Here is a 22,387-nt window from a genome sequence, read left to right as displayed (position 1 = left end):
ACTATACACGCCAAGGCTCTCAATCCCTATAGATGGAGAAAACAAGATATTCCATGACAAAACTAGATTCAAGAAATACGTATCCACTAACCCAGCCCTACAGAAAGTTTTGGAAGGAAAAATCCAGCCCAAGGAAGTTAACTACAATCAGAAAAACATAGGCATTAGAGAATCCCTCTCTACCAACAGCCAAAAGAACACAGGGGTGAAATTCTATACCTAATTCCACCAACAACAACCATTCCAAATCAAAGAAGAATGAGCAATCAATGGTCCTTAATATCCCTCAACATTAATGGCCTTAACTCACCCATAAAAAGACATAGGTTAGCAGAATGGATTCGAAGACAGAACCCATCCTTCTGCTGCATACAAGAAACACACCTCTCCCTCAAAAACAGACATTACCTGAGAGTTAAAGGCTGGGAAAAAATTTTCCAATCAAGCAGGGGTAGCAATCCTAATATCTAACAAATTAGACTTTAAAATAAAATCAATCAAAAGAGATGAAGGAGGTCATTACATACTCATCACAGGCGAAATCCACCAAGATGAAGTGTATCCTGAACATCTATGCCCCAAATACAAAGGCATCCACATTCGTAAAAGAAACATTACTAAAACTTAAATCACATGTAAAGCCCCACATTATTAGTGGGAGATTTCAACACACCACTCTCACTATTAGACAGGAATACCAGACAGAAACTCAACAAAGAAGCAAGTGTCTAATGGAAGTAATGACCGAACTGGGATTAACATACATCTATAGAACATTTCACCCACATAGAGAAGAATATACCTTCTTCTCACTACCACATGGAACCTTGTCAAAAACTGACCACATACTTTGCAACATATCCAACCTCAGCAGCTTCAAGAAATTGGAATAACTCCATGCATCTTATCAGACCACCATGCTTTAAAATTAGAATTCAACAACAACACAAATTGCAGAAAACATACAAACTCATGGAAATTACTCATGGAAATTGAATAATGCACAACTGCACCATTCCTGGGTCAAAGAAGGAATAAAAACAGAAATTAAAGACTTCCTAGAATTCAATCAGAAAGAACATACCCAATCTTATGGGAAACTTTGAAAGCAGTGCTACGGGGGAAGTTCACAGCACTAAGTGCCCACATGAAGAAACTGGAGAATAGTTATACTAGAGAATTAACAACACAGCTGAAAGCTCTAGAACACAAGGAAGCGAACTCCTCCAGGAAGAGTAGACACCAGGACATAATCAAATTGAGGGCTGAAATCAATAAAGTAGAAACTAGGAAAACAATACAAAAAATTAATGCAACGAAGAGTTGGTTCTTTGAGAAAATCAATAAGATAGACAAACCTTTGTCCAAACTTACCAAACAGCAGAGAGTGAACATGCAAATTAACAAAATCAGAAATGAAAAGGGGGACATAACAACGGACTCTGAGGGAATTCAGAGAATCATCAGGTCATACTTTGAAAACCTGTACTCCACAAAAATCGAAAATTTAAAGGAAATGGATGACTTCCTGGCTAGCTATTACTTGCCAAAATTAAATAAAGAACAGATAAGCAATTTAAATAGACCTATAACCCCTATGGAAATAGAAGCAGTCATCAAAAGTTTACCAACCAAAAAAAGCCCATGTCCAGATGGCCTCAGTGCAGAATTCAAAAGAACAGCTTATACCAATTCTTCTCAAAGTAGTCCATGCAATAGAAGCAGAAGGGTCTTTGCCAAACTCTTTCTTTGAGGCTTCAATAACATTGATCCCCAAGCCACACAAAGACACAACTAAGAAAGAGAATTTCAGACCAAAATCCCTCATGAACATTGATGCAAAAACACTCAATAAAATACTGGCAAATTGGATCTAAGAACACATCAAAACAATCATTTACCATGATCATGTAGGTTTCATCCCAGAGATGCAGGGATGGTTCAACATACAAAAATCCATCAATGTAGTCCACCATATAAAGAAACTAAAAACAAAAATCACATGATCATCTCACTAGATGCTTAAAAATCCTTTGACAAAATCTAACATCCCTTCATGGTAAAGGTCTTGGAGATAGCTGGGATAACAGGAACATACTTAAACATAACAAAACCTCTATACAGTAAACCAACAGCCAGCATCAAACTAAATGGACAGAAACTCCATGCAATACCTCTAAAATCAGGAACAAGACAAGGCTGTCCACTCTCTCCATACCTTTTCAACATTGTACTTGAAGTTCTAGCCATTGCCATATGACAACAAAAGGGGATCAATGGGATACAAATTGGGAAGTAAGAGTTCAAGCTTTCACTGTTGCAGATGATATGATAGTTTACATAAATGACCCAAAGAACCCTACCAGGGAACGCTTACTGCTGATTAACACCTTCAGCAAAGTGGCAGGATACAAGATCAACTCAAGAAAATCAGCAGCCCTATTATATATAGATGATAAAAGGGCTGAGAAAGAAATCAGAGAAACATCACCCTTTACAATTGCCCAAAAAACATAATATACCTTGGAGTAACACTAACCAAAAAGTGAAAGACCTGTATCGCAAGAACTTTGAATCTTTAAAGAAAGAAATTAAAGAAGCCCTCAGAAAATGGAATGATCTCCCATGCTCTTGGATAGGCAGGATCAATGTAGTAAAAATGGCAATCCTGCCAAAAGCAATCTACAGATTCAATGCAATCCCCATTAAAATCCCAGCATAATTCTTCACAGACCTTGAAAGAACAATAATCAATTTTGTATGGAAAAACAAAAGACCCAGGATAGCCAAAACAACCCTGTTCAACAAGGCAACGTCCGGAGGCATCTCCATCCCTGACTTCAAGCTCTATTATAGAGGTATAGTCCTGAAAACAGCTTGGTATTGGCACAAAAATAGACAGGTAGACCAATGGAATCGAATTGAAAACCCTGATATTAACCCACACATGTATGAACATCTGGTCTTTGACAAAGAAGCTAAACATATACAATGGAATAAAGAAAGCATCGTCAACAAATGGTGCTGGCATAACTGGAGGCTGGCATGTAGAAGACTGCGGATCGATCCATGTTTATCACCATGCACATAACTTAAGTCCAAATGGATCAAAGACCTCAACATAAATTCAGCCACTGAACCTCTTAGAAGAGAAAGTGGGTGGTACCCTTGAACGAATTGGTACAGGAGACAGCTTCCTGAACATAACACCAGTAGCACAGACAGTGAGATCAACAATTAATAAATGGGACCTTCTGATACTGAGAAACTTCTGTAAGGCAAAGGACACAGTCAGAAGGCAAAAAGGCAGCCCACAGAATTGGAAAAAATATTCACTAACCCTACATCTGACAGAGGGTTGATCTCCAAAATTTACAAAGAACTCAAGAAGCAAGCCTCCAAAACACCAAAGGATCCAATTAAAAAGTGTGCTGCAGAACTAAATAGAGAATTTTCAATAGAAGAGTCTAAAATGGCTGAGAGGCACTTGAGAAACTGTTCAACATCCTTAGCCATCTGGGAAATGCAAATCAAAACAACTCTGAGATACGATCTCATTCCTTTCAGAATGGCTAAATGCAAAAACACCAATCACAATTTATGTTGGAGAGGATGTTGTGAAAGGGGAACACTCCTCCATTGCTGGTGAGAGTGCCAACTTGTTCAGCCACTTTGGAAATCAGTATTCAGGTTCCTGAGAAAAATTGGAATAAACCTACCAAAAGATCCAGCAACTCCACTCTTAGGCATATATCCAAAGGATCCCCATTCATACAACAAGGATGTCTGTTCCAGTATGTTCATAGCAGCATTATTTGTAATAACCAGAACTTGGAAGCAACCTAGATGCCCCTCAACCAAACAGTGGATAGAGAAAATGTGGTACATTTACACAATGGAGTACTATTCAACAGAAAAAAACAATGGAATCCTGAGATTCGCAGGCAAATGGATGACACTAGCAGAAACCATCCTGAGTGAGGTAACCCAGTCACAAAAAGAGAAACATGGCATGTACTCTCTCATATATGGATTTTAGACATAGATCTGGGGAGTGCCAGCCTACAATCCCATGGCCAGAGAGTCTGGGAAACAGAAACTTCATTTAGTGGCTGATCAAAGAAGAGACTGACTCCCTCTGTTAAGTACTGAGCTGAACTCAAGAAAGCCAGTAACAGAGAGGGAGGACTGATGACCAAAGGGATTAAGACTGGGCTGGTTTAACCCCCAGAAACAGCTGACCTGACAAAGGTTAACTCTTGAATCCCAGGCATCAGCCTGGGAATCCAGCATGGGACTGATCAAGACCCCCTGAATGTGATTGTCAGTGAGGAGGCCTAGGTATCTATTGAGCCTTGGGCAGCAGATCAGTACCCATCCCGAGTATACACACAGACTTTGGACTCCCATCCAACAATGTGAGGTGCACTCTCATCCTGAACTCTTGGGGAAGGGCCTAGGCCCTGCCCTATATGAAATGACAGACTATGGACACCCCCATGGAGGGCCTCACCCTCCCTGGGGAAATGAGGGGATATTGGGGGGCGGTTGGGGCGAGGCCACGGGAGGAGGGGAGGGAAACGGAGAGGGACCTGGAACTTACTTGTGAAGCAACCTTGTTTCTAATCTAAATTTAAACTTAAAAATAAATAATAAAAATAAAAAAAAACATGAAAAAAAGCATGGCTGTTTCAAGTGTGTTTGCCAGCATACATCTGAGAATAGTTCTCATAGGTAAATACACCTTTAATCCAGGTGATGTTGATCCTGTAACAAATGTTTCTATTTATGTCACCAGTAAATGTTTATTCTGTAGGAGTAAATCACTTCAGTAGGTTTTGATGTATTAGAGATTAGGTTCATAATAAACAACATTCAGTTCACCAGGGACAGTTTAAGAAGAAACAGCCTCTGAAAAGCATGGGTGAGGCTCACTGGCTCACTAAGAATGAATCCAAATAAAAAGAGCTGTAGGGGTTGAAAGAAAACAAGATTAGTGTGCCAACATATTAAGTTGGTACAGACAGGCTTATCTTGCACCTGCAGGATGCTGGTGAAGGTACAGCTTGAAGAAACCAAGACTATTATCTCATTGAAGATTTTTGTAATTTTTTTCTGTTCACTCAAAAGATACTTGAAAATAAAATCAAACATTTTTAAAGAAATCAATTTAATAAATCATATTTGTGTGTAGCCACATGCAAGATAAAATATTTCAGTTAACTTTTCTATCAAATGGCTACACATTTAATACAATTGTAGACCACAGTCTATGTATTAATTTTTGAGGTTATACAGAGGGCCTTGAAATAACAACAATGACTTTATTATCAGGGTCCAACAGACTTGCTGAAAGAATATAAAAAAACAAGTGATTCACTTAGGAAGAGAAGGCTGATTGGGACATTAGTAATTCTGAATATAGGGAATCCATGGTAGTAGAATGAAAAGGACGTAGTTGCTTTATTTGTTAAACTATACCAAATTCAGAAGCCTTGACAAATGGTAGATGCTCAATAAATACTGAATGAAAGAGAAGTTAAAAATGTCACTTTCGATGAAGTCACTAGGTCTTTTTCTTTTCTAATTAGCCACAGTGACATGGTCATAGGATGAGTGGTGAAAGCCTGTACCTGATACCCTACAGTAATTTCATATTCTTTGTTATTGTTGCTAATCTAAGAGGCCACACAGCACCCTTTTGTATATAGAATGAACATACTTTCTGTTATCTTCTATCCAAATTCTTTAAACTTAATAATATTGGGTTAGAGATAAAGCAGAGTTGTTTGTTTGGTTGACTTTAAGAAAAGGGACTGAAGGAAACTATGGTTTTTAAAAATTTAGTTACACTATATTTAATTCTCACTTTTTCACTTGAAGGATAGAAATATCATTCCCTGAGGTGTCACTGGAAAAAATATGTATACAACCACAATCTAGATAAAACAGAAAACCAGAAATCCCATTTAAGTCATTATTCAACTGTTTATCTGAAGGCTTAAAGAGAGGATTGAGTGGATGGTAGTCAGGAGAAGTTTCCAGGGATGGTGAATTTTACAGAGAATAATCCCACTTGGTGTTGCACAAACCAATTACACTGGCAAAACGTAGACTTTAGCAAACAGTCCAGCTTTGTGGGGAGATAGAGGCTGCCTGTTGGTAGAGTTGCAGTAAATGCGGTAAAACCTTGTGAGTTACAATAGTAGCTTGCCTGCAAGATATGCCCACTAATACAATTGTGCCACAGATGTAACCATCCACTCTTTATTTGTTTTTTGTTTTTATTATATTTATTGCATGGTCCATGGTATGAAATTCACTTCTGACACTGTTAATGAGTTCAAGAATCTGAGACTAGATAGGTCAAGAGCCTTTATGGAAAACTTATTGCTATTGTTCTCATAAATGAGCACAGCAATAAGATGACTTCTAATGCTAGACTGCTATACCATAGACCAGTGCCTCCCTTGACTCTCATAGGAGAAGTTTATTCCTGGAGTAGAGGGCAATTAATACAGAGACCCATAGTGGACAACTTTCAGTGAATGAGAGACTTTGGAGCACTCAGCCCTAAGTGGGATGTCTTTATCAAATACCTCTGTTAAAGGTTAAAAGGGTTTATGTGAAAGATGAGGTGGAATGATTTTAAGAGCCAGGGGTGGTTGATAAGAAAATAGTATTTCACAAACACAACAGGGCTGGTGAACATAATGAACTCACAGAGACTCTGAGAGCCTGAACAAAATCTTCACAACTCCAAGCCAGAAAAAGTCCCAACATAGAGAAGGAGAGGTAGGCTCAAAGTCCCACTCCTAACAAGGAAGCTGTTCAATTGTTAGCTGCTAGGAGAGGGAAGAAAGTAAGTTTATCAATGGAGTGACAACAGGTGTATCAATCAACCATACTCTAGGACACCCTTCACACTCAGGAAGCATTCGCTAACACATATTGTATTCCACACTTTGTTTTTTATTTCAAGACAGAAAATAATATGAATTTGGGTGGCAAAAGAGGATGGGGAGAATTTGGGAAGAGGTGGTGGAGGAGAAAGAATATGATCAAAAATATATGAAATTCTCAAAAACAAAAATTAAAAAAAGAGAACAAACCAATAATTACTATTGGAGAAGTGTCATAGGTATATAGAAACTAACTAAAGAAGCCTACAATGACCAACTGTACAACAACTAGTGTAATAAATAGTAATATGTGTGATTATAACTCTAAACCTGAAAGGAATATTCATAATCCATATTGTTATGAGTAAATGGGAAGAATACTGTGTAGAAAAATTCTGAGTAAATTGTGTAAGCTATTGCTGCACACTGAATATGAGGTGTTTCCTACAAGCTCATGTATTTTTTCAATTGATAGCAAGATGGTGCCTTGCTGAAGGATATCTTTCACTGGGATGGCTTTGAAGTTTTATAATCTGGCCTCACTTTTCTTTTCTCCTGAGTGTGGATGCTATGAGACCAACCATTTCTGTACTCGTACTACCATGCCTTTCTTGTCTGTGGCCGAATCTTCACCTAAGCCAAAATAAACCCATTCAACATTGTTTGGCAACTTATATAGGTGGTCTGCCTCCAAAGAGATGAAACATACTTCTCTAACTCTGAGACCCACTTTCTTCTTGTGTGTATAGTATGTAAATTTGGCAGTATATAAACCTTATGGTGGAGAAGTCTGTTAAGTGCTACCTCTGCAGTCTTCTATGTTCACAACCCAAGTGTAATTGTGAGAGAAACAGACCCATTTTAGCAGTGAGCATCTCACCAACACTTGACTACTGTTTCTGAAGTTCCCAAGGTGGTTAGGAACAACTGAAGATTAAAACCTTAACTGCTAAGTGGAACCTAAGGAGACATGAAGACAGCTGGGGTATATAGGATAGGATATTGGTGTAGGAAAGGACATTGGGCTAAGGTAAAAGAAATACCACCAGAATATCAGTTACTAATGCTTCAACATTAGCCCATTCATTGTAGTAAAAATAAATAAGATGGTGACAGTTGCAGAACGATAGGATCAGTATACCATCTTCTTGGGTTGTTTTTAAATTTTTAAGGCTCTTTTAAAAAGTCAAGTACAGGAATAACTGTGGTTGGAATACAAATGAAATAAAAAAGTACATTAAAAATAAAAAGATTAAATTAAAAGAGTACCCCAAGACTCCACGTTGGAGGAAAGGAAAAGAAATGAGGCTCTTAAGACTGTTATTGGACAATGGCAAAGGAACGCATAGCTGGGTACATGCTGAAAGTTTCTTTTGAAGACATAAAATAAATGCATTAAAGAGCTGGCCCCTGAAGACCTTTGAGATGTTCATAAACCTCCTCTGACTTCTGCTGTGGAAGATCTGACCTGAACCCCAGTGCTGTGCATGAGCTGAGCTGACTTCTCCAGTTCCATTGCCACCCTGCTGTTTGTCCACAAGCTTGTTTAGTGACCCTTTGTAGAAGCTTTCCTATCCCCACACTCAGCCCGCCATCCTCTGCTTAGCTAACATCTCACCTTCTGGAAGATTTACTTGATTCCCCCAAATTTAGTGTCTTTCTTTTGCATTTTCCAAGTCCCAGGAACATGTTTCTAGCCCCATTTTTAAGCTATTCTTACTTTTCTTGTTGGTGGTTTCTGGGTCATGCCCATGAACAAGTCAAAGCAAAAATGGAAGAAGGTAGACATTGATTAATTCATATTTATATGATAAGAATGAGAGACACAGACAGATATTTGTTTCTTACTGACAGCAACATAGTGTTTGAACTAAGAATATAATCGTGTATTTTAAATAAAATGATTACTAAAAAAACTTTCATTCTCACAAAACTCATTTTTTAGAACTCTTAAATTTTACAATGAATTTTTCAAAAATCCAAATAGTGAAATATTTTCTAATATTATGAATACTTAAAAAGGCAGAGTCAATATTGGTTGTTACTAATAGACTTCTAATATTGACTCTTTTGTTTTTGATTATTTTGACACACGGTTTTTCTGTGTAGCCCTGGCTGTCCTGGAACTCACTCTGTAGACAAATATGGCCTCAAAGTCACAAAGGTCCACCTGTCTCTGCCTCCTAGCTCTGGGATTAAAGGTGTGTGCCATCTCAGCCTGGCTTGCATGTTCTAATGACAACCTTTAAATGCTCTGTGCCTACCTGAAAATTGCACAGCTACGTGTGAAAATCACACATGGTTTCCACCATGAATGACCATGTGATCGAAGTTGACCCTTTTCTGTGCTTTAGAGCTCTGTCATATCACACATTTGATGACTTTTGTTGGCAGGATCATCTGATAATAATGTAGCTAAAACATGGCTCTCACCTGGTGATATATTTGTAATGTCATAATGCGACATTATCGGTGTCTGCAGTGATATTAGTGTAAACAAACCTGTGTGGATCAATTACAAATGGTACACAGAAATTGACAATTATGATAAACTATTGGAATGGTGTGTATTTACCTACCATGTACAGCTGCATTAGAATATATTCCTTCTTACATTTGAAAAGTTTACTATAAAAACAGTAGGATGTGTTTTAAGTTATTGCTGTATTTTCCCTCATGCTTTATTGGAGCCCATGTTATTTTGATAACCATGGCCATAAAAGTAATAGGCTGTAAACAACACCCCTCGGCCCCAACACATGCACACATTTGTGTTTGTATAAATATTCTGTGATGTTCTAACAATAATAAGTGGATGACTGGTACATGTATTAGGATGTATCCTTGTTATTAAGCAATGTGTGACTTTATTTTCTAAAGGGATAATTTCATGTTTTAATGTTCTGTATCCATCTTCAGTGGTGAACAACTCCTAAATGAACATCTCACAGGAGCTTTTCCTTAGGGGAAGCTCCCCTGTGACTTGGTGATCTCTGCACCAGCCCTGTGCCCTCTGTTTGACTGTCATATGGTCTTTGTTTCTGGACCTTAGGGGAAAAGTTCAAAAAGGATTACATTTATGCAGATGTTTTTAAAAAGAAAAGTATTCTTGAGAATGAGTTTTTTCCAGTTCTGTCCAGTGTTTGCTCACATTTGTGAAATTATGTCACATTAATTGTAGGGTACTGGAGATACTGATTGCCATTTTAAAATCAAGAGGAACCTGGAAAATGCATCTATAAGTCTGGAATCTCTCAAGAGCCCAGGACTGTTTGTTGGACTTCAGCCAGACGGACAGGCAAAACCAGTCATTTATACTAAAGATGAGAATGTTTGCTTCTATCCACAAGTCATCCAATGTATGTTTACTTAAAATACTTTAAAGTTATTCGACTTTATGATGGTCCATATAGAATGTCTGAAAGTTTCATTGCAATTTTAATAAGAAAATGCCTGTTCTTAGACTCTTTTCCTTATACTAAAAGTGGTGTAAGAAAAACAATGAAGAATGCTCCCCTCAAGTTTTCAAGTAATAAAAAAATACAGAGTGTTTGCTATTTTGAGGTCCTCCACTAAATTGTATGCACGTGTACACACAACTATAACTTATGGCAAGTTGACACAAAACTAGTCAGCACAATTAACTCCTTGTCAATCAAACATATCAGTTTTAAGCCATAACCTTTCCTTTCTTGTTCATTCTCAAGATCATACATTAATATCAACATCATAGTATAAAGTGTCTCAACTTTTGAAAGTCTTACAGTCTTTAAAAAGTAAAACACTCACTGGGTGGTGGTGGCACATGCCTTTAATCTCAGCACTCAGAAGGCAGAGGCAGGTGAATCTCTCTGAGTTCAAGGTCAGCCTTGTCTACCTGGATAGGCTCTAAATCCACACAGAGAAACCCTGTCTGGAAAAACAACATCAACAACAACAAAAAAAATTAAAAACTTAAAGTTTCTTTAAAATATCCCATGTCTCTTTCAAAATTCAGTTTTTGTAAAACTTGAAAATGTTTTTAAGAGTTCAACATCACTCAGTTGTGGGCTCGTACAAAGAAAAAAAGTTACATATTCTCTAATTCCTAGAGGGAAGCACCAGGGCACAGTCACAATTGGATCAAAGCAATGTAAATAATTCGTTGTCCAATGCCTGGAATTGACTCTTGATCTCCTGGGCTCCACCTGGGACCTGGGTCACGTCTCTGGTTTGGCTCTCTACAGAACACACAGTTTATCTTCTAGGCTCAGGCTGGCTTCACTCCACAGCTTCTGTTGATGGTAGTTATCCCATCATGCTAGCATATTCAAAATGTTGGGGTCCCTGATGCAATTGGGCTGCCCTTTCACTAATGGCCTCTCCAAGTGTCTCTGAATTTCAGCCCTGCCACACAGTTCCAAGCTTCCATGACCCCCTTTGTCGCGCCTCCTGTGCAGCCTGTATCCGAGAATGTGGCGAGGTGGTTGGGATTGATGACACAGAGACCAGTTGGTTGTGTTAAGAAGACTTTATTCTCCCCAAATCGGCTTAGGAAAACTTCCCAAGAAAAACGCTTCCCTCCAGAAAAACTTCTACCATCCATACACACACAAATCTCCAACAGACCTCTCCTTCCTCCTGGCTGGTGGTTAAAATCTCTGACACCAGATTCGGAAAACAGCAGGGAGCAGAAAAAAATAGCTAGCCATCAGGAAGATCAAAGTCATGGTGTTTCAGTGAGTGAGCCCTTATGGGAGCCCTTATCAGGAGCTTATGGCACTGAATTGTTTTCAGTAAACATTGTCTGGCAGCTGCCTGCTCCCAGGCTGATGGAGGAGTGGGTTTCTGGCCAGGGTCTGTGATCCCCACACCCCTTGAGCCTTGAAAGTCAGTTTCACCTGTGTGACTTATACCACCAAGTTCTGATGCCAGCATGAAGTGCATCCTTGACTGGCTCTGGAACACAGCCTCCGTGTGTTCACTCCGAGGAAACACTTTCCAGAAGTTTCACCTCAGGGATGTTGATTTCTGAGCTCCAGCTGACCAGCATCAATTGACCCTGCAAAGAAATGTAGTACTTTAGTGGTTCTGATATCCTGTTAATTACAGCCCATTTTCAGCCCCAAATTACTAGAACCACAGATTCTTAATTCAAAATATGCAATAGCTCCAGTAGAGTCTTCAAGAGACACTCTCTCTTCCCTTGAAAATTCAACAATAAGAACTCTACCATCTGCATTCCTCTCAATATTCACATATTGAGCTTTCTGTGGCTTTTCTAATCCAACATTTCAAAGTTCTTCTACAATCCTTCTCCAAACATTGTGGTCAGGTCTAGTTCAGCAATGCCAATGATCCTGCTACCATTTTATGTCTTAATTAGGGTTACTGTTTCTGTGATGAAACAGTATGACCAAAAAGCAACTTGGGAGGAAAGGGTTTATTTCACAGTTCCGTGTGTGTGTGTGTGTGTGTGTGTGTGTGTGTGTGTGTGTGTGTGTGTGTACATGTAGATATATAATTCATCATCAAAAGCAGTTAGAGCTAGTGCTCAGACGGCAGGATTCTGGAGGCAGAAGCTAATGCAGAGGCCATGGAGGAGTGCTGCTTATTGGCTTTTTCAGCATGTTTTCTTATAGAACCCAGGACCACCAGCCTAGCCCACTCACAATGGGTTCTACCTTCCCACATCAATCATTAATTAAGAAAATACTGTATGGGCTTGCCTGCATACAGCCAGATCTTCTGGAGGCATTTTCTCAATTGGTGCTCCCTCCTCTCAGAAGACTCTGCCTTGTATTAAGTTGACATAAAACTAGCCAGCACAGCACACATCAAATATTTTGTTTTAAAGAATATCTCTATATACTCTAAGAAAGTGTAAAGCTCTTGGAATAGTTATCTTCATAGCTAATGATTTTTAATGTTCCCAGTTTTAAAGAAACAGTAGGGGACACGGGTTATTATCGAGGTAAAAAAATAAATGGGATTTGGTTTGAAAATACAATGCAGGGGACAGAAGGCCAGGAATAAGAAAGACATGTGGATATTCTGGAATGGTTTCTCACACATCTGAGTTCAGGCTCTTTACAAACTAAGGACTTGAGAAATTTGTTTAAATAATTTAGGTTTGAAATATACTGGCTTGAACAAAGGAGCCCACACAGTAACAATACTTTGCGATTGTCTCAAAGGTGTTTCCTTTTTCTTTCTAAATCTTGCCTGATGCTGTTTCATGATTTTTGGTTCAACTGAAATCTAGCTTTTCTTGGTCAGTGTGACTTTTGGCTTCCATTTGTTGTTGTTGTTGTTTTTGTTAGAATATACTGATTCTTCTCTGCAATGTGTGTTTGGGGGCATGTGCATGTTTGTGTGTGTGTGTGTGTGTATGCCTGTGTGTGTGTCTGTGTTTGTATAATAACTTACAGAGATGGTTTAAAGCAAGAATGTAGTTGGACTTCATGAGAGTATACCCGTGGCCATATATCTTAACGTAATCATTTACATTTATCTGCATTGACTCCATTTAAGCCGTTAGTTTCTGTGTTTAAGACCTTATACATTGTTGGGCTAGTAAAACCACCAGTGGCTCCACAATCTGTTTCCTACAGGCTGTCACAGAGTGACATCCCCATTTAGCCAAATGGGTATGCAATCTGCCTCTAGAACTCTGATGTGAACCAGATGACTTGAGAACACACAGGAAACTGCAGGATGGAATGGAACAGTGAGGAAGAGCTAGCAGGAGGTAGCAAGATTTGGAAACACAGAGGATGAAAGGGTACATGATAAGAAAGAAGCAGAGAAGAAATGCTAATAAAGAACAGATATATATATATACAAACATATATATATATATGTTTGTTTTTTTTTTTTAGATAGGGTTCTCTGTGGCTTTGGAGGCTGTCCTGGAACTAGCTCTTATAGACCAGGCTGGTCTCGAACTCACAGAGATCGCCTGCCTCTGCCTTCCTATTGCTGGGATTAAAAGCATGAGAAGAGGAGATGAAAAGGAGGGATGACCTGCAGAGAAATGAGAGATACTAAGAGAACACACTTGCCAACTTACAGGCAAAAATCACTTGACGAACTCACCAATCTGTTCTGTTATAGACCATGGACACTTTGCATTTCCTTCTCTGTGTATAGGGGCAAATTGTATAGGGGCAACTTCCTATTTTAGTAAGCACAAAATATAGAGCTGCTGCCTCAGAGATCTCATCACAGCACTTGACTTGGGTACAGGAGCACTGGCATTCCTTGCATGCAGTTCCCAGTACTGGTTTCTGGTGCTTATGATGGGGAAATCCCAGCGTCAGGGAAGTGCAAATTCACAGTCTGACACAGAATCCTTTAGGCTTCTATGGCCAGTTTGTGGCTCTCCCGTCTGGGATAATTGAGAGTGCAACTTCAGAGGAAGCAGCTGCGACTACTCTCAGAGATTTAGTTTTGATTCTGTTTAACACACTCTGGACATTCCAGAGAAAGAAAACACAAAGTTCAGTTCTTGTTCGCTGAGCAGGAGCCACGGGAAGAGTCCTACATGGTCAGATGTTCATTCTCACCCCACTTCAGTTTCTAGGAATTGCTAAATTACTCCACAGACCTGAAAAGGAGTGGGTATTCTATTCTTATAAATCATCCTGGCCCTCCTTTGTTCCCCTGCTGGCTGTAGCTGGCTGCTTTGAACACCAAATTCACCAAGGCAGCACTTGACCGTGTCCCACAGCATCTGTAGACGCAGCGTTGTGCTTGCTTCAGAGTTGCTAAATTGTGTGTCTTGGTTGAAGGAGCAAATGTTGTAACATTCACTCAGTTATGTGCCATGTCTGTTTTTTTTTTAATGTGCTGGTAACATGTCCCTAATTAAACACCTCAGATTTTGCTTTGTCATACGTACTTAAGAGTACATTATACTATGGTAAGATTTCTTTTGCTTGAATCTGTGAACATTTGAAATTGCAAGTGTGTATATTTTGAATAAATAAATCCTATGAAAATATGCGGGATGTGTACTGGATATAGAAATATATTCACAATCTTCCTTAGATACTTTCAAAAGATCCTTCACAAGTGATGCAGAAAATTCTTTAAGAGTCTCCTAGACTTGAGTGGGAGAGGGCTCATGGGAGGAGTGCTCCTTTCTTATGCAGAGTTTTAGTTTTGTCCCAAGTACAATGCTCACCCAGAAAGGTCTTCCAAGGTTTTGTGGGTGTGACTGAATATTTATTAAAACTTTTCCAGCAATTACCCCAGTAAATTTTTTATAACTTTAGGATAATATGAATCTTACAGAATCTGTACTATATAAGTATGGTTGATAGATTGAATCTTCTCCAGGAAGAAGTAAAGGGTTCTAAAACTTTGAAACTGTATTGCAACACAGCCCCAAATCAACAACTTCTTTTACAGCATAAGCGTTGTCTGAAATTCAGACTAGAATGTGCACAGTAAGGGAGCTTGGGTGGAGAGGAGAGAGTGGCCGGGAGAGAACAGAGGTTGCATACTCCTGTATGATAGTGCAGTTCTAATGGATGGGATCTGCCCTCCAAAGAGCAAGAAGCTTGGGAGGGTGGGTAGCTGGGTCCAGCGGGGAGGTGATGTTTTAGCATGTAGGCTGGAAGGGCAAGGCTGTCAGTGTCTAGACCCCAGTTGGCCTTTTGGCTGCTGTGTACCCACACAGCTAAAGGACCTTATGCCACTCTTCTGTAAAATGAAGACAAGAATGCTTTAAGTCAGCCCTGGAGTGACAACCACCTGAGTTAACATCTAAGGCTGTCTGGCACTCCCTGAGTGCTGTGCATGTATTTGCTCTTACAGTCATTTACGGAAACATTTCATAGTGTGCCTCTTATAATTTAAAGAGTTGAAAGATTTCTGGAAGGCAAGAAATGGGATTTCATCATCTCTTCTAATCATTTTGGGCAAATCATATTATTTCTTTGTAACTTGATTTCCTCATGTATAACTTGGTTAGGATTTGATTTAATTATTGAAAATAGAGAATTTATAATAAAACCATTTCCCACTATCATTTAGCTGTGACAGACAGTTTGTATGGCAAAATGTCTTCATTTTCTGTAATGAATTTTTACTCAGAACACATGAACCTCATATTTAAGAGAATCCAAAAGTGTTTGAATTGGTATGAGCATTTATTATGCTGAACTTGGCAGGAAGCTCTCCATCTGTTATACAGATCCATGGATTATTTGGGAATTTCATTCATCCCTACTACCCCAGCCAATACCAACACTTACAAACCCAATCAATGAAACCTCCTTCTGTGTGGGGTAAAGAGGGCCTTAGATTAGTTGGGACTTGAACTTTCCATCAGCTTTTAGTGTCCTTCTATTCATAGAGAACACTGAAGTCAGAGCAGACCCATTCAAAGTTTTAGAACACAGGCTTAATCCAAGCACAAAATTTTGCCTTTTTGATTATAAATCTTGCCAGGTAGCATGGTGTAAGCTACACTATTTATAAAAAATATAATAAATGGACACTAGCTCAATTACCCTGAAAAGATATAGAACTAAAGATACTGGCTAGCAACTACTTTTTTGTTATAGTAAGAATTTTTTGGGTTCATTGAGACAACTCAGTGGGTAAAGGTGCTTTCTGTACAAGATTGACAAATTGAGTTCAATTCCTAGAAGCCATTTAAGGTGGAAGGAAAGAAACAATGAGAAAAGTGTGCTTTTTAACTCTACATTTGTGTCATGACTTGAGTGTGCCATTACACACACACACACACACACACTCATAATCATCATCATCATCATTTCATAAAAGGTATTTCAGGTTTAAGTCTTCAAGGGTCTCTGTGACCGTCACAACCAGCAAAGTGGCGAGCCACAGGCAGCAAGAAGGCAGTTCAGCTCAACACGACTCAGTAATTGATGTTTCTTCAAACTTTGAGAGTTTGACCTCAGATGGTTTATTTTAGGCGTATTTAAGCATAGCACAACTGGGTGAAAACTATTCTGGTGATAATTATCTCACTCCTGCTTGCACAACAAAGCATACATAAATCTCCTCAACATGAAAGTAAGCTAAAAGCAGATCAGATGTGACTATATCAAAACTCTTTGTAAAGTCCAAAAGGTAGGTTCTATAGCTTTACTGAGAAAAATGAGTCTAAGGCCCAAGTCTGGGGGAGGTTCCAGTACCAGAATATCTCTCCAGCCACACAGTTAGCACACAATGTCACCAGGCTAGAAAGCATGTCTGCTGCCTCCTTGGGGGAGGAGCACAGGTTTTGGGTTCCTTCTCTTGAGGGAACAACCCTGGCTGCTTAACCTTTCAGACTCTCCTGGTGCTTGCCTGTGAGCCAAAGGCCTCCATGCCCCTAAGATGTCTTACAGACATTTGTGTTAGAGTACATTCAGAAAATTTACTTTTTGCTTGATTTTTGAAGAAAATCTAAAAATAAAATTATTCACATGTAAAATCTAAGTGTAATAGTAGCGAACTCGTCAGATTCTAATTATGTGGATAATCTCACTTTTAAAATGTGACAAGAATTCATTATTATAGTTGTTTATGTCTTTTTATTTTTAAAATATAATACAAAATGTTTGTACGAATTGACTTTGTAAAGTCTGGAGGAGTCTTGACATAACTGACATTGTACATGTAATGATGCCATCAGATGTTAATAACTGTCCAGATGAAAAAATCACAGTTCTTTTACCTTCAATACTATTATCATTTTACAGTGCTGCTAATAAATTTTCACACTCAACTTTTAATTTTTTTTAATTTCAGTTTTTAAATTTAAATTTTAATAAATTAATTTTTTGAGACAGTGTCTGATATAGCCTGGGCTGTTCTCAAACTTACTATGTACCCAAATAACCAAAGATGACATTTGAACTACTGGTCTTCCTGTCTCCTCTTTCTGAGTGCTAGGATTATAGACATGTACCACCATGCTCAATTCTATGTGGTACTGGGGATCAAACCTAGGGCTTTGTGTATGCTAGGAAAGCACTCAACCACTTGAGCTATATCCACAGCCCCTCACAATCCTTTGATAATTGTGAAAATTAGTTAAGAAAGTACAGTGGTATTATAGGTTGCAATCCAGAGTGTTATCACAGGGCTACTTTGGTCTTGGAGTTTGAACCACCTTCTGTGTGTCACCTGCCTCCTCTACGTAAAGAAATGGGAGTTTCCTTGCTCTTGCATTTACAGAACATATTTTCCATAGAAATAAATGTCACCAATCCTTTGGAGAGCCCCAGGTGGGACCTTGAGAGGTTAGTACAAGGGAGATAGAAAGACTGGAGACATTGTTTCTTATTGCATAATCATGTCTGTGCTGATCCTATGAGCAGCCCCTTCCATGCTTATTTTCAATCTCTGGACTGGCCTATTAGTTTCTTTATTATATTCCTGAATACCTTTTGCATAGGTCTTGTGACGCACTCTCCACCTATATAAGAGGTTATTATTTAAGTGTATCCTCTTGGGGCTGTAACCCCAAAAACAACAAAATCCATGTCTTTTGCACTTCCTCTTTTCTAAGATTATGACAGTAACTGGAAGACTCGTCCTTAGTCCATCATAATTCCAGATATTTATTATGTACATAGGCAAATGGACCCTAAGTTATGCTTAGCATCTTTTCCCTTTAAGTTCTTATTTCATCCTAGTGAACACATAGACGTCTAGTCAATAAAAATACACATAAAATAATAAAATGATAATTAAGAGCTAAATATTATTTGTAATCTTTAAAAGAAACATAATTTAACGTTTTTGTTTTGGGGGGAACAGTGTTGCACTCATAGCTTACATTGGTTTGGAACTCATTATGTATACCAGGCTGGCCTTGAAAATAAAAAGAAATCTAGTCAACTTTCCTTTTTATTTTGAATTCATTTATTATAATCTATCTCCAGTACTTAAACATTATTCTATAAATAGTCTTAATAGGAAAACCAATGTTTCATGGGCTTGGTGTTGAAAAGCTCATTATTTTGAAATTATACATTATAGTCTTTGCAGGACATAAATAAGGCACAATGTCTCAGGAAAATTTTCAGACACCAGTATACTGTTGTCTGTGTACCATTCATGTCAAAGTGTCTGTCCTGTCACTCCACACCTCGGAGGTTTGTATGTCCTCTAATTCTATGCCTCATCTGAGTTTTTGAGTGAAGTTGTGGTGTTACTGTTTATAACCTTACACAGTCAGGCTTCTATATAAATGTTGTGGTACACTCTCTGAAACCTGACATCCATAGTCTAAGTGACTGTCACCTAGGAGTCATCATCCATCCTATGCTTGATTCTAAAGAAAAAACACAACTTAACTTTGGAATTCTAAATATAAATAGTACTTTGAAATATACAGCTTTAATACAGATTTTTTTCAATGAAGAAGGAGATACCTATTTTTGCTCCAGCCTCCCAAATTGCTTGCTTTTTTACAGATGACAGAAAAGTAACTAGTGCTTTTCTTTACTTGTAGATAAGTATATATCTTTGGTTAGCTATTCTAGTAAGATTGCATGAAGTTCTGTTTGAATGCTGCTTTAGTCAGCTCTTTCTTTTGAAGGAGTCAAACCAGCAGATTACTCAAGTAGCTCCCATTTAGATCTGTATGGGAAACATCTTGAATACATCATTTGATTCATATTGTGATGTTAGTTAGGCTGCTGCTTGGAATACAGAACAGTGAACAGGCTTTACAGGAATGCCATTTATGTACAGCCTGCTGGTAAGAACGAACAGTCATTTTCTGCAAATGGGGTAAAAAGAGTGAAGTGAGCTGAGTGGAAAAATGCAAACAATGGGAAACTTAGACTTGGTGCTGAGCATATGATAAACATTCTGAGAAGAAGCAGGGACTTTGAAAGTGTAGTGCCTTTCAGTTTTTAAAAATATGAATGTCAGTTGGCAGAGAAAACCCAATGGGAATGTCTGCAACACCCAGCCAAGGGGAAGATGAGATCCATACGTCAAAATACCAGAAAGAAGCGCCACCAGAACCCAAGGCCAGACATCCCTCACTGTTGTCATCAGAAGGTAGGCAGCAGCCTTTTCCCTCTTCTTTCAGTTGGTTTTTCTACTTTGCTTCCTCCTTGTAGTTGCTTTAGGAAGAATATTATATCACTTAACGCAATGAAAATAGTTTCCATTTCTAAGATTGCAAAATTGGATGGGCCATGAACAAAGTACTCCAAATTCTAAAGTTTTGGATTTTTAGTTTCTATATTTGTTTGATGATCTTTTTTCCCAAATATATCCTTACTGGTAGTTATAATATACACATTCATCAAGTTCTGTGCTTTGTGATGTAGCCATCAATGGACAGAAGGAAATAGAGTACTCTTGCAGTTTTCTCCGGAACTTGTGATTGCCCATTCAGAAGACTGTAAGTGAAGTTATGTGCCACCACACTAGACTTTGAGTCATTTTTGTTCTTTCTTTTTTCAATAAACCTATTTTTATATATGACTTGGATGTTACAAAATGGCTTTAAAAATTAAATATTGGCTATACTATTATTTCTTTCAAATACAAATTGACAAAAATGACCTGCTTGGCAAGATATGCCTACTGGTGCATGATGCTATGGGACCAGCCAAACTCTTTCTAATTGGGTTTGATGCCTTTTCTACAAGAGAAAACTGATGCCTAACTGATGCCTGCACTGTAAATCTTCCCAGGAACCTGTAACTGAAGAGGTCATAGGCTCTAAGAGAGAACTCACTGCTGTTGTTCTGCTAAATGGAAATGATGTCAAACTGGTGTCTCTCAAACATCATCGAGAAACTTATTTTTTCAGTAGGTGGCAGTCAATATGGAGATCATGGTTAGTCAAATTGTGGAGACTAAGTGACTACAGAGGGTTCGACTTGAAACAGGTCATATATATCACCCCCACCAAGGCTCGGAATATTGTGAATATGGGATGGAAAGTACTTAAGAGCTAGTGGTTGGGGAACAGTACCACAAAGTGTTTTCTGGGCATGACATGCTCATTGTATCTGTGAACTCACTGAAGCTGTAGTTATCTGTGTGAGATCCACAGAAGACCAGACTTGTAACTATTTTGTGATGCATGAAGGTGGGACTGTTAAGGTCTCTCTATTCACTGTGGGACTATGTGCAGGCAGTGGGTTCTGAGGTAATATTTTTCTTCAGTGGCATAACCACTGATAAGTTGCCTACATTTCATTAACCCAACCCCATCCCCACTATGCTCATTCCGGCAACCTCAAACTTAATGACTAAGAAAGAAAAGAGGGAAAGAGGGAGGGAAGAGAGAAGCAAGGAAAAATAGAAAGGAAAGAAAGAAGGAAGGAAGGAAAGAAAGAAGGAAGGAAGAAAGGTAGGGACAGGCATCAAAGTAGGAGGAGGCTTGTTGGAAAGAAGGTTTTCAGAGGAATACGTGGAGGGCAGGGGAGAGAATTCCATGGGTGTTAAATGCCTCAAAACCAACAAGTACAGGTATGGAATTGTCAAATAATAAGTAGTCTCACTGATATGCCTACATTGTTATGATACTAGCTATAGGTAAGTCACCACTCTAAACATGAGTTTTCTGGTCCGGCAGGTTCTGCAGCCATCTTGCCCCAAATGAACACACAGATACTATATTAATTATGAAACTATTGGCTGATGACTAGGGAGTCTATTGGCTATATCTGTATTAATTACTAATGTAAAAATCTATGTATTTCCACATGGTCTTGGCTTACCAGAGAATGCCAGACCTGCAACTCCTTTGCCTGCTGCATCATGACTGTACTGGTGGCCTCTCTTGCCTACCTTTCCCAGACTTCTCCTCCTCTCCTAGTTCTGCCTATCTTATTGCCTCATTGGTCATTGGCCCAACAGTTCTCTTACTCATCAACCAATAAGAGAACATCCCCTATCACACCACTGTGATTTTTTTTTTTTACTGTAGTGGACTAGTCATGGACTGTATATACCCACAAAATAGATTCATGGAACAATGTAAAGAATTAATCTCATAAGAAACTTCTCATAGAAGAATTAAATTTGTGTCAGGAAATAAAGGCTTTTAAATTAGAGTTGGCTATCTCAAGCAAAATTTGACATGGTTTAAAATAGTGTGCTAGCTGAAGTCTTCAGAAATAGACTTTTTTATGAGTGAAGAAAAAGCTTAGGGAAACATTCATATTTCCTATAAAATTGGTCTTGTAAAACATTTTTTTCTCAATATATGTCTTTATTCAAATTAGAAATATGAATGCTTCACATGTCAATCCCAGCTCCCTCTCCCACCCCTCCTCCCTTGTCCCTCCACCAGCACCCCTCGAACTCCCCACCCAATCCCCATATCCTTCCCCAGGGAGGGTCAGGCCCTCCTTGGGGGGATTTCCAGAGTCTGTCATTTCATCCAGGGCAGGACCTAGACCCTTCCCCATGTGTCCAGGCTCTGAGAGAGCATCCCTCTATTTGGAATGGGCTCCCAAAGTTCATTAATGTGTCATGGTAAACACTGATCTACTACCCAAGGC

The 22,387-nt window shown here is 38.8% G+C and overlaps 1 protein-coding gene across 9 annotated transcripts in view; it reads left to right on the top strand.

Moving 5' to 3' along the window:
- Positions 1–22,387, top strand: part of Rp1 (RP1 axonemal microtubule associated) — a 370,803-nt gene that overhangs the window by 157,980 nt on the left and 190,436 nt on the right. For all 9 annotated transcript variants that reach the window (XM_040741510.1, XM_040741511.1, XM_040741505.1 and 6 more), the window contains 2 exons: positions 10,084–10,261; positions 19,791–19,922. In XM_040741510.1, coding sequence (XP_040597444.1) covers positions 10,084–10,261; positions 19,791–19,922 — 310 coding nt within the window. The remainder of the gene's footprint in view (positions 1–10,083; positions 10,262–19,790; positions 19,923–22,387) is intronic.

This window comes from Mesocricetus auratus, unplaced genomic scaffold (assembly GCF_017639785.1).
Source record: "Mesocricetus auratus isolate SY011 unplaced genomic scaffold, BCM_Maur_2.0 Super-Scaffold_6730, whole genome shotgun sequence".
NCBI classification, from domain to species: domain Eukaryota; kingdom Metazoa; phylum Chordata; class Mammalia; order Rodentia; family Cricetidae; genus Mesocricetus; species Mesocricetus auratus.
This window is presented reverse-complemented; position numbering and strand designations above follow the sequence as displayed.